Source organism: Lepisma saccharinum, chromosome 10 (genome assembly GCF_977018435.1).
Source record: "Lepisma saccharinum chromosome 10, izLepSacc3.1, whole genome shotgun sequence".
NCBI classification, from domain to species: Eukaryota; Metazoa; Arthropoda; class Insecta; order Zygentoma; family Lepismatidae; genus Lepisma; species Lepisma saccharinum.
Window position 1 is genome coordinate 29,231,145 of NC_139238.1, and position 14,068 is coordinate 29,245,212.

Genomic DNA, 14,068 nt, shown 5'->3' on the forward strand with positions numbered 1-14,068 from the left:
TGACCGAATCATATGCTTTTTTGAATTCAATGAAAAGCTGATGGACATTTTGATTATATTCCCACTTTTTTTCAAGTGTCTGTCTGATGTGAAAAATTTGATCTGTAGTTGATCTGTTACGTTTAAATCCACATTGATAATCACCTATAATTTCATTAGCATATGGGGTTAGTCTTGTTAAAAGAATGTTAGATAATATTTTGTATGTTGTTGAGAGTAGAGAAATTCCTCGCTAGCATTCCTAGTTACTCGTTTCGTTAATTGAATAGAATATGGAAGAATACAAAGGAAGATTATTTGAGACTTACTGTATGGAGTTATAGGAAGATTTTAAAGCAAAAAGACTATAAATGCCAAGAGTATAAAATAGTATTTATTGACATATATTTATCTTTGCTAACAATGTATCAGTTCGCCAACAAACCGCTTTTACTCCCCTAACACAACAGTGTTACGCAGCGTACCTATTCCTTCAATTTCACATTCGACAATATCACCAACCTGCAAATAAAAACAAGATGTAAAGAAAGACACCTTACTAGTGTGTATTTAAAGTTAAGTTCATGTGGCACAATACAGAGTAAACTTTACAAGAGTAGCAAAATAATACATTAGATCCTCTTAAGCAACATTATTTGAGGGGCTCTGCCCTAACATCATTAACATTGGGGGGGCTAGAGCCCCCCAAGCCCCATGGAGTCGGCGCCTATGCCCCCCAACCTTCGACGGAAATCAAATCTAGGGGAAGCATACATTGAAGGGTAAGGACACCAGCAGGGGAGGGCACAGAGGAGAATTGCCCCCTTCGATTTCAAAATTTATGCAAATAAAAGCACATTTCGCAAAACCTCCTACTTTTCTCGGTTTCGTCAAGTTCAGAGCCAGGTGGTGGCTCGAGTCAGGCAGGAATGGGGGGGCGCTAGGGGGTGCCTTATTTTTCTTCCGCACCCCCAACGTTCACTGAAAACACTAACCCTTAGAGTGTCAGAATTTGTCATGTCGTCATACTGAGGGCTAAATGCTAGGTACTGAAGTAAGACCGTTATTATTGTATGCAACAGGCAAGCTCTGGAAGAGATGCCAACATACATACTTTCCTGTAATGGCGGCAGTCACCTGGGTTGTGAAAAGGATGGGATGGTTTTCTTTTAACGTTCTTGTGTGGCAAAATGGATAAGAATACATGGTATTTCATTCATTCCCTGGGACAGCACTAAATCTCTACTAGAGAGTAGCAATGCATAACTAACGCCTTCGGGTACTCGTCTTGGACCTTCCTTTTGCAAATCCGCTAAATGCTCTGACATAACTGCCGACCCGCCATAAGCTTGAGCATTAATAAATTTATCCTCCAGTTTCTACTTATTGACAATTTTTACATGAACAAATAACCTGTCAGATATACAACCGGTACTCACATCAGTAAAACCAATAAACCCTCCTCCTTAAGCACAGATCTCAAGACAGTTGACAATTGAGACCTATTGTTAACATTACATGGCTCGTCTAACATAACTGAAGGAAAGTCTGATTTTTCAGTTTATTTTTTTAAAAAAATACTCAAGACATCACTAATTATGTGTATTAGATCATTGCATTGCATGCTTTACAATGATGGAAGTAGCACTCGGAAAAATTTTATTCCTGGATGACGTCTGAGAAACTCTGCCGTAAACATGGGACCTTTAAAATAAAGGCCTTTTATGACCAGACCTTCAAGCGGTCGTCGGGTGTCTTCAGAGCAGGTAGAGAGAGATTCGCACATTTTCTGCGATGAACTGGGCCGGCGTACACCATTGCCTTAAATAGGAAACGTAGCTCCAATGTTGGCCACGGGGAATAGTACTGGGCTCTCATTCCGATGCGCTAAACCTTGCGTATTTCTAGCCCTTTCATCGCGTCACTTGGCTTATTTCGCACAAAAATGAAAATATTCTGACTTATTTTTTTACTTCTCTAAAATATTTAAAATGTAGTATTTTTATTTTGCTAAGTCATCGCCGCATCTGCCGATGGGCACAGTCTCCCTGGAAAATGAATGTCAATCTAAAGTTATATATTTCACACATATAATTTCATTTCAGTCAGTAATTTATGTTAATCAGTGGCGGCGATTAGGGATGCAGTTGCTCCCCGCTTTTGCTATTTCTGCCCCCGGACTATGCTAAACCTTATGTACAGTGGAATCCATGAGTATTACCGTGCAAATTGTCCATGACTATTTTCATTAATTTTTCTATTACATTCTATGTGTTTTTAAGCGATGTATATTTATGTATGCTGGTGCAGAAGTTGTCAACAGCTTGTTTCAATTTTTCTTTTAATTCCTGAAGTTCTTATTTGGTCAAATAAAGTGTACGAACATGATGATGGACAATTTGCAAGGTAATACTCATGGATCCCACTGTACAAATTAAACTGTCCTTGCCCCACCCCCACTTTTGAATATTTGTCACGATAGACCTTACCTTTTAGGTGACCCCACAGGTAAAAGTCTGGTGGGGTAAAATCCGGTGACCTGGGAGGCCATGATCCTCTTGAAATGACTCTGTCAGGGAAAAAGGATTCCACCTCAGCCATGCTCACTCGAGAAGTGTGGCATGTTGCTCCATCTTGTTGGTACCAACCGAGTGTCAATTCCTGATCATCCAACTGATTCACGAACTCTCGAAACAGTTCACTGAAAACACGGCGCCAACAACGACGACTCGCGAAACTTGTTTGTTGCTGCCCTTCCTCAACGGCTACGGCGTACAGTGTTGCCGCGTCACCTTTCTCATGGAATAAATTACATTCTCTCAAAATTCCATCGCAAACGGTCAAATATTTACGCAATTACGTGATTTTTTGCGGGGCTACCTTCGAGTGGGACACCCGTTATATGCAACCGCCCAACACAGATACACATTTGCCACTAATGATTTTCTAGAATTATTATTGTTATTAATGTCGCTTTTCTGGCACTTTGGGCTAATCGCGTCGATGAGGATGATACTGATAAAAGGATAATCACTAAGAACACCCATACCCATACCCAGACCGGGATTCAAACCCAGGATCTAGGGTGTCGTGTTTTCTTTTTCTCTGTGATTTGCCACTAATGGATTGACATTATAACTACTATAAAGAAAATCTACAATAAACTCGCAAAATAAAGTTAATTAGGTTTAGCTAATTTTTTGAGATATCGTACCAAAATCTCCAACGAGACCGAATGTCCCGGTCAACTCAACAATTCTTGGTCTCGTCTCGTCTCGATTTTACAGAGATCTATCTTGTTATCACCCTCGTCCCGACAAGACTCGAGAAGTCTTGTCTCGTTCGATTTTTACAGTCCCGTCTCGGTCTCGTCTCGAATTTCGAGACGAGACCAACATTTGTCTAGCCTCGCTAACTAACTAAACTAACTCTCTAGCCTTCTTAAACCCGAAGGTTCATGGCTGTAGCAACACAGGCCTTCCATATGTCCCTATCTTGAGCAATATCTATATACTCTTTTCCATCCCTACCGATTTCCTTTAGGTCCATCTCAACGTTGTCCCTCCATCTTCGTCTTGGCCTTCCTACAGGTCTCTTACCATCAGTTTTCCCAACAAGAATCCTGTAAACTCCTCTTTCCTCTCCCATTCGTGCCACATATTTGAAATGTTCTAGACCATCAACTTTGGGTGGCTGACCGCTAAACCATCAACTTTGGGGGTCTATGACCGGAGACAGTTAAACACATGACTTATTACTATATTCTAAGTATATAATTATGAATATTGTTAACATTTTTAATAAAAAGAGTTACTAAATATCGAGGTGATATGACAATTATATCAATATGTTGTTTAGTGAATTATGAACAATTTGAGGTCGTAAACACAAGTTTCAGGCAATATTGATATGTACGATATTTAGTTATCCTCAAAATCTCTTCCTCGAGTCCAAAGAATAAGGGGAAAATAATTCTAAAGTCTTTGAGTTTCTTTAACACTGGCTTGCAGTAAAGTACTCAAGGAAAGCTTATGAAAAATCTGTATTGCGAAAGCGGGAACGGCTGTGATAAAATGCATTATTGCTAAAGCACGGCGTGCTATGTGTTTTTCTATAATTGCAAAATTAAATTTAAGAAGTAAAATATTGTAGCAAGAACAAAAAAGTAAAACTATTTTCATGCGATTTGTGTTAGCATTTATGTAAATAATTAAATAAAACTGATAAATATTGTAAATATTCGTTATATTTATGGGTACGTCAACACTAAGGTTATTTGCACTGTCACATGTCCTTTCTTTACAAGTCTGCTGCGGACATTAAACACACCCATACCCTCGCTGGGACTCGAACCCGAGACTTCTGGATCAAAGCGAGTTGAGTCACTTACCCAACACGCTCGGCTACCGAGGCCGGCATAAAACTGTTAGGTTGGCCTCTTAATGTAAATACATAGCCTACTTTTCAATAAAAATGTTAATTGTTATGTAAAAAAAAAAACAAATGAGCAGACGCAAAAGACATAAAAAGACTTTGAAACATTTTCTAAAAGTTTTTCATGTTACATTTCATTTGCATGAGGAATATAATAAAAAAAACTGCTATACGAAGACGTAATTTTTATTTTTAAAAAAGAGAGGGAGTGGGTCATTCATTCATTTATTTCAGTGATCAGAGCCCCCCCAATAATTTTGACAAGTCGGCGCCCCTGTTGGGGGGATAAGGGGAATGCCCCCTACCCCTCCTGTGGTTGCGCCACTGAATTAGGGTTCTTATATTTCATAAGTGAAAATCCATGGCACTGCTGATCGGAAGCTTGTTGGGGAGCGGGGGCTGGACGCGATAAAGTTGTACGAGGTTTCACGCACACACGCAGAGAGAGGGAGATGCTTATTGAACGAAATGTAGAAAGTGGACAATATTAGTGTGACGTCACAGAGCAAGATTGAGTCAAAAAAAATTGTAACGTGAAACATCTCAAACGAACTCTGATTTTTCTTGGGGCTTGGAGAAGTATTTCAAAAACATGGTATTTTGTATGAGACATATTCTGTGTTTCTGGAAGCACCATTTGTTTCAGCTCATACAAATCCTGAAACTATTAGTCCTTGGGAAATATTTCAGAAACACTGGCTTATTATGAGGAAGCGTGTGTGCATCCATATTCTGAATTTCTGGAAACACAATTGCTTCAGATCATTCACACATTGAAACTTTTTGGATCTGGAAATATTTCAGAAACACGAAATTTGTATGAGGAATCGTATGTGCGCATACATATTCTGGTTTTCTAGACACACTTGGTTCAGCTAATCCAAAGGTCATACTTTTCTAGCCTGGGAAGTATTTCTGAAACATGGAACTTGCATGAGACATAATCTGGGTTTCTGGAAAGGCAATTGTTTCAGCTCATACAAACAATGAAACCTCTTTGTATCTGGAAAAATTTCAGGAACATAGGATTTGTTGGAAGCAGGTGTGCGCATACAGATTCTGGGTTTCTGAAAAGACAATTGTTTCAGCTCACAGATATCATGGAACTTTTCGGGTCCGGTAAATATTTCGACAGATGTGATTTGTATCATCAGACATATAATCTTGGAATCTGGAAAGAAGATTGTTTCAATTCATACAAATCTTGAATTTTTTTGGACCTGGGAAGTATTATAATCACGGATTTCATGTGTGTGTATACATATTCTGGGTTTCGGGAAACATATTTGTTTCGTCTCATACAAACTCTTAGAGTTTTGGGTCTGGGAAATAGTTCAGACACGTTGGATTTGTATGGGGTAGCATGCGTGCACATACATAGTTCGGGTTTCGGGAAACTTAATTGTTCAGTTCATACAAATCCTGAAACTTTTTGGGCCTTGGGGAATATTTCACAAACATGGGATTTGTATGAGAAATCATGTGTGCGCAATACATGTTCCAGGTTGTTGGAAACACAATTGTTTCAGCTCATATAAACTCTGAAATGTTTTTTAGGGTCTGGGATTGCCTTGAAGTAACAGTGTATCTGCTAGGTAGTTGAATATGTGCACGCGTTTTCTTGTACAGTCAACGGCAAAGATAATGGTACGCAAATTGTCCACCGCTATTTTAATTACTTTTTTATTCTACATCCTGTGTTGTTTTAAGGAATTAAACTATCTTGGTTCGAAGCAGGCATTGTTCTCTGCTTATTGACGTCATTATTTAAATTTATTGTCATCACAATGTATAATACAGACCGAATTAAAATGGTGGTGGACAATTCGCCTACTGTTTTTTTCGCCGTTGGTGTACAAGTTCTCTTGATTGTGGCTGTTTACTTTGATCCTAGACGGAAAGACGAATTCTGAAGGAAAGATATCCACATTTAGTGGAAGGTGATTATAGTGATTTTTTTAAAATCCTAACTGTGAAAATACTGTCTTGTTATACAATACCTTGAGATATTCTGGAGGTTTCCTAGAAAATCCAACTCCAGGTGGAGTACCAGTAAGGATAACATCACCAGGATGAAGAGTGCAAAATCTGCAACGAACATTACATTAAATAGCAATATAAATAATTCTATGATAAATTACATGCATCTTTGCTGACAGCGTCTGTGATTTTAGCTTTGTTATAGGGATTTATATCCTAACATTCTGGAGGGAAGAGGAGATTGATTAAAGACTGTTCAAATGTTTCTGAGTACCACAATTCCTCTTCAAAAGGAAAGTTGAAGAAAATGCATTATTAGTCATCATTTACCTTTTCGGCAGAATGCTACTGGCTCGCTCTTGACTTCGATGTGTTCGACAACAAAATTTGAACGTTGACTAGCGATCTTACTATTTTTAGTGGATGGCTTGATTTACAATAAAATATAAGTGTCCATTTTAATTTCTTTTAAAGTGTATGGCTCTTATTTACCATGAATATGCCTGAGCACAATTAACTTTAAAGCAACAGCAACTACATAGCGACATATTTCACACATCATATTTAAGACATATATCGCTATATAGTTGTTATATGCCACTATTTATGTCTTCCTCTCTGTGTGTTGTGGATAGAATGAGTTGGATGGCAGCGAAAATTGTCTGTTTTAGTCAGTTACATTGTAGTTACAAAGTATGTCCGTTGAACCTCATAAATTCTTCACGTATCATTAAACTTTTACAATACGAGCGAGTAACTCTGCTTGTACATGAGTAATAATTTCTAGCGTCAACAGTGTCGACAAAACTATTATACTGATGTAATTATGATTTGATGCATGAAAATATCGCTCAAAACCTCCACGACTTAGACTTCAGAATCGCGAACAGCCAACCTCCGTGACGGAGTTGTTAGCACAGCGCACTACAATGCCAGGGGTCCCGGATTCTAATTAGGGATAGCCAAATCCGGATAAACGTTTATCCGGATATCGGATAATTATCTATTCCAAATATCCGGATATCGTATATTTTACAAATCCTTCATAAAATCTGTACTACCCGGATATTCGGATTATATGGATATCCGTACTATCCGGATATCCGATTTATCCGTTGCATCCGAAACGGATATCGGATGATTTGAAACCCGGATATCCGTTATCCGGCTTTTCTTGCCATCCCTAGTTCTAATCGCATGGGTGATCTTTGTGAGTGTCGCTTCATGATTTTCATCATATTATCACTCATACTCATCGTCGCGATTAGCCAAAAGTGGTAGAAAAGCGACAAAAAATAACCAAATCAATCAATCACAATGGTGAACAATTATAAGGTCTTACCTGGAAAGGTATGCAACCACTGCATCAACCTTATGTATTATCTTCGCAGTGGTGCTGTTCTGTTTGAGGACTCCGTTCACTCTGGACTGAATCTTCAGGTTGTGGGGATCCGATATCTCGTCTCTGGTCACCACAGATGGTCCAAGGGGGCAGAAACAATCCATGGTCTTCGCCAGTAGCCACTGACCACCATTTTTCGTTTGCCAGTCTCTAGCCGAAACGTCGTGGGCCACGGTGTATCCGAAGATGTAATCCATGGCTTCACTTCGTGGAATGTTTTTGCCTCTTTTACCAATGACGATTGCTAGTTCCACCTCCCAGTCCAAAGCCTGCAGGAAAATGTTGCAATTAAATATTTTCGTTCTAATTAAACTCCCACAAATGCATGGTGTTGTCAGGAAAAAATGCGTGGGACATGAAGAATTCACAAGCAATTACAAAATATACAAAGTGTTCCAATAAAATGTATACACATTTTCAATGATTAAAACGTCAGTTTTATTAAGATACAGTTCATATTGAAAATTTAAAATAATCTACAGACATGATTCTCAAAGGCCTATTTTCAAACTAATGACCGTTCTGGTCCAGGAACTGTTGGAAACCCGAAGCAATGGATTCGCAAACATCAAGAATCATTTCGTTCGGTGTTTGGGCGCATTCTCGTTCTACTGCCTTCAATTCGTCGACTCTTGCCGGATTTGTACCGTAAACTTTATCTTTCTTGCGCCCCTATACAAAAAGTCTAGTGGCGTGTAGTCTGGCGGGTGTAATTCTGAACCTTTTCGTCCAGTCCATTTGTTTGACACGTCTTGTCAAGTACCAGTCACAAAACTGCACTCAGCGGTCCGGATTATCTCCATTGAGAGCATGGACTCTTCTTGAAATGTCCCTCTTCCAAAGCCAGTAATTCAAAATGCAATGGACACTTGATTTTGATATTCCTGAAAGGGGAGTTGCAATATTTTTCCGTGGAAAACGGCAAGGTCATTCATTGCCTTTTGAAATGTAAAAGCTCACTGCAATAGTATGGACCTTGCAACGACAAAATACACATTATGCTGTCCCATAAGATGAAAATTATGAAATCTAATTAAAGGCCGAATCACAGAAACTGGATTTCCAGTAGGAATGCCCTAGTTGGCGCTGGACTGGCTACCTGGCCGTAAATGATGGATGCCTGGCTGGCTGATTGACTAGTTTTGACCAGAGGTGTTCATTTTGAATCAACCTCCCTCACCCTCACCCTCCGAACTCGCCTTCGCCCTCCACAAGTCTTCCGGAGGGTGAGGGTGAGGTCTACCCACACGAGAGCCGCCCTCCGGAGGGTGAATACCTCAAGTTTTGACGATTAGACCGTGTTTTAATTGCGCTGACTTTCCCTGCTAGATTCTGTAGAAGAGCCAATCAGAGGAAAGTTTGGTCATATGAAGATAATATGAGAGTTTGGAAAGAGAAAGTTTTTGGTTTCCGAGTGGTGTTCGTTTTTGTTCGCTGCTAGATGAAAGAAAAAACAGAGATAATGTGCATTCAGGTCGATGAGATTTGTACATGACAAATGTGATAGCCGATAATGAAAATTCTTGTTATTACCAGTGTATTAAATGTTTGACGTTGAACAGAATATAGTATATTTTTAAGAATCCTGCGAATTTCATGTATGAATATACATACCCCAGTCCATTAAAGAGCTTATTAAGTACACTTGGATTACCATACTTTATTTCGAGCCAATTTCTGCTCCATATAAATACTTTTGTTTTAATTCTTTTAATTTTAATTGTTAATAACAGCAGTAGCTGTTCTCCTACGTTCCTCGTCCATCTTTTCAGCTTGTCTGCTCTGCGCAATGCCTTGTGGGAACAAAAGCATACCGCGACAAGTACTGTAAGAAGCATCGTGTGAGGCGAAAACTAGCAGATGGACAAGTACCACACAACTAGTCCAAGCCAAACTGGAAAACCAGCAGGAAATCTAGTCTCGTGCGATCCAGGCTTAACTTGTATTCCTCCTATAATGTACGAGGGACGTATCATAAAGAATTACACTTTATTGTTTTAATGCAAAATGAAATGGCGTAATTCCATGCACTGCGCAGGATGGACGCATAGGTACCTTGTCTACCGCCAGGTGGCAGCACCGTGTGACAGTGCGTAGTCTGTGGCCTGTGCAGTCGTCGAAGCACAACGTCACGAGTGCTGTTGCGGACAACATGGAACAAGATGAACGTGGTCAACGATGGACGAGTTGGTTTTTGTGGAAGGAAGGGGAAACAACGGCACGTATCCATAGACGGTTAGTGGCTGTGTGTGGCGAGTATGCAGTGTCACGGAAAACGGTGTATAATTGGGTAACTGGCTGGAAAAACGCTCAAACGTCGACGGAGAAGGGAAAGAGTCCAGGGCGACATGTGAGTGTGAAAACAGACGCAAACATCGCGCGTGTGGAAAATGTCATACTGGAGAACAGGCGTGTGACGTTTACGGAACTGGAGAGGATTACGGGATTAAGCAGACGAACCCTGCAACGCATTGTGCACAGTGACTTGAAAATGGATAAAGTGTCAGCTCGGTGGGTACCGAAATGTCTTAACGCATGCCACAAACAACAACGCGTAGACGTTTCCAGGGAGCTTTTGGAACTTTACGACCAGAATCCAGCTGATTTCATGGGGAAGCTTGTGACAGGTGATGAAGTGTGGCTGCATTACCACGAACCGGAAACCAAATCCCAATCCATGCAGTAGAAACATAAGGGTAGCGCCCCACCCAAGAAATTCAAAACAGCGCCCGCGGCTGGGAAACAAATGGCCACTGTGTTTTGGGATAGTGATGGCATCATCCTCATTGATTGGCTACCGAGGGGAACCGCCGTTAACAGTGCAGTCTACGTGACAACACTGACGCGGTTGCGTCGTGCAATTCAAAAGAAGAGGCAAGGCAAATAGGGCAAAGGTGTGCTTCTCCAACATGACAATGCCCGACCGCACACCAGTCGTGAAACAACAGCTGCTATTGACCGACTGGGTTTCAAGGTGTTACCACATCCAGCATACTCTCCCGATTTGGCACCGTCCGATTTTCACTTGTTTGGCGCCATGAAGAAGCCCCTGCGTGGTCACCATTTCAACAATTGTGAGTAACTCCATGAGGCTGTCCAGCGATGGGTGCACACAACTCCAAAGAACTGGTTTCAAAATGGTCTCGAACGACTTCCAAACCGCTGGCGTAAGTGTCTACAGCTCCAGGGGGACTATGTTGAGAAAGTGCATATAGCCGATTAAATGTATCTATGTCTGTATGTATCGAATACAATACAGTGTAATTCTTTATGATACGCCCCTCGTACAACAATTTGACAAGTGTGTGATTATTCCATTATCCACATCATTTAATCATCATTCATCCTCAGCTACACCGTTAGTCACAAGTGGCAGATAAGAGACTAAATTAACCAAATTACAAATCTTTAAAAAATGTGCACTCACCTCTGAGATTGAAGGCTGGACTATGTCGTCATTGGGTCCAATCACCGCGCTGGGAAACTTGCTGAAGAACATGGGTTGCTCCGGTATAGGCATGTTAGCTTCCTCGCAGTGGTCTACATAATTCAAGCCAACGCAGGCGACTTTGCTAGGCTCTGTGACTGGAGAAAGTAGTTTTACATCCTTCAACGGAATTGTGTGTTTTCTTGCTCCAACCTCACTGAAAGAAATGAAACGCAGGTGATCAAACAAATACGGAACATCTACAATATTAGCACATGGGAGTCAACAGGGACAGTCAAGGGGTTTTTAGAACATTTGGTTCCATATTCTTCAATTTTTTCTCGTAATTAATTCCTTTTCCTAATTTCCCTTTTTCTGTCTTTCAAAATTTTTACTTTCATTCCTTTGTCTTAAAATCTAAAATATTTTTTTTTTAATTTCTTCCACGATTTTCTGTTTACTTTCTGTGGTTTCTCTCTCTCTCTCTCTCTCTCTCTCTCTCTGTGGTGTGTGTGTGTGTGTGTGTGTGTGTCTTGTTCTTTCTTGTACTTTTTTCTCTCTTTCTTTGTCTTGTTCTTTCTTGTGCTTTTTTCTCTGTTTCATTGTCTTCTCTTCTTACTTTCTCTGTATTGTGCTTCTTTTCTCTTTGTCTTATTCTTCTCTTTGTGCCGGCCCCTGTGGCCGAGAGGTTTGCCCATCGTGCTGCGATGCCAAGGGTCCCGGGTTCGAATCCCGCTCGGGCTACGTTTGTGAATGTCCATTCATCGATTTCATCATTTCATCACTCATCCCCATCTTCGCAAATTAGCCAAGAGCCACAAAACGCGAAGTAAAATAAACTAAATCAAACAATCAATCTATTCTGTCTAGTACTTCTTTGCTCTCTCTCTCTCTTTGCCTTTTTATTCTCTTCTCTCTTTCTTTGTCTTCTTCTTCTCTGTTTCTCTGTTTTGTGCTTCTTTTCCCTTCTTTTTGTCTTGTTCTTTCTTGTACTTTTTCTCTCTTTCCTTGTCTTCACTTCTAACATTCTCTGTCTTGTGTTTCTTTTCTCTTTTTCTTTGCCTTGTTCTTCTCATCTCTGCTTCTCTGACTTGTGCTTCTTTTCTCTCTTTATTCGTTCTTTCTAGTACTTCTTTCTATCTTTCATTCTCTTGTTATTCTCTTCTCTCTTTATCTGTCTAATGCTTCTTTTCTTTCTTTCTCTCGAATTTTCTTTTCTCTCTCTCTTTCTTTCCTCCTATTTTCCCTGTAGAGTTGCACTGATCCAGTGGGTACATTGCATGGCTGCTACACCAAAGACCCAAGTTCGATTCCCAGAGCGGGTGATTTGAAGTGGGAATTTACCACCCATGTACCTAAATGGGTCGATTCTGGAGTTCACCCAGCCTCTAATAAATTGATACCTAGTGTAACCCTGTGGTGGTGAGTAGATAATAAATGTACTTCTGACCACAACTTTGATTTCTTGACCAAACGACTACAAAAAGTTGAAAAACTCACTTTCTCTTCCTGTTCCGCGCCTCATTTAGTGCGCTGACGATGTTTCACGGGTGCAAAAAGGCAGTGATGAGTGAAAGATGAGCTCTCATTCTCTCATCCTTCTCATCTTTCTCATCTTTCTTATTGTTCTCTCATTCTCTTTTTATTCTCCTCTCATCCTCTCATCTTTTTTTTATTCTCTCATTTTTTTATTCTCTTATTTTCTTATTTTTTGAAAGATGAGTGCACCTTATCGTAATTTTCCAAGTCTGGGACCAAATGTTTATATATCGTGACCTACGTAAACCTCTCCTCTCATTCTCTCATTCTCTCATTCTCTTATTTTTTGAAAGATGAGTGCACTTTATCGTAATTTTCCAAGTTTGGGACCAAATGTTTATATATTGTGACCTACGTAAACCTCTTCTCTTATCCTCTTATTCTCTCAATCTCTCAATCTCTCAATCTCTCATTCTCTCATTCTCTCATTCTCTTATTTTTTGAAAGATGAGTGCACTTTATCGTAATTTTCCAAGTTTGGGACCAAATGTTTATATATTGTGACCTACGTAAACCTCTTCTCTTATCCTCTTATTCTCTCAATCTCTCAATCTCTCAATCTCTCATTCTCTCTACCTTTAGAATATTGTCGTCAACATTAGAGATGAAGTTGGAGTGCTGGAATCAACGGGGCCAAATGTTTATATATATCGTGATCTTCGTAAACCTCTTCTCTCGGGGAGGGAACGATGTACCATACACACACACACACACACACACATACACACACACACACACACACACACACACACACACACACACACACACACACACACACACACACACGTGCGCGTATGTATTGTGACGCAAACAAACAAACAAACAAAATAATAATTGCTGTTTTTTAGAATACCTGGCCCCTAACCCGCCAGGGTGCGTGGTGCCCAACCCAAAAAAGGTTCTAACGGCTACGGCTCTAGATAACCGCACCTCTGTAGGGTTTCACGTGTTTTCCCCCCCCCCAAACTTCCATGAAACCCTACAGAGGACCTCCGTAATGCATGCAACGTGTACTAACGACTCTAGTGTTATTTGACGTTGTGATATTTTTGGATATAGAGTTTTATTGTGAGATATAGATAAAAATAATTATGTTTATTATAATATTTTCTTGATGAAGATGGAGAATGTATGTGCGTGTGTTACAAATAAAGTTGCATGCTTTTTTTCTAGTGTGTGTATGTGTATATGTGTTTTGATGTTTCGACAGCTTCTGAAACGATAAGAAAGAAATTTTATTGTTAATTTTCACGTGTAAAAACAACAACAAATTTTTTTGTGCAAATTTTCTGATTGTCTCTTGTGCT

General features: G+C 40.0%; 1 protein-coding gene across 1 annotated transcript in view; it reads right to left on the bottom strand.

The window, feature by feature from the left end:
* Positions 1-381: 381 nt before the first annotated feature.
* The window catches only part of LOC145994289 (oxaloacetate tautomerase fahd2, mitochondrial-like), a 34,722-nt gene continuing 21,035 nt past the window's right edge, over positions 382-14,068 (bottom strand). Inside the window, exons 2-5 of the mRNA XM_083130393.1 lie at positions 11,223-11,439; positions 7,736-8,064; positions 6,414-6,501; positions 382-501 (exon numbers count right to left, since the gene is read on the bottom strand). Of these exons, the coding sequence (XP_082986519.1) occupies positions 430-501; positions 6,414-6,501; positions 7,736-8,064; positions 11,223-11,439 (706 nt within the window). The 3' untranslated portion in view covers positions 382-429. The remainder of the gene's footprint in view (positions 502-6,413; positions 6,502-7,735; positions 8,065-11,222; positions 11,440-14,068) is intronic.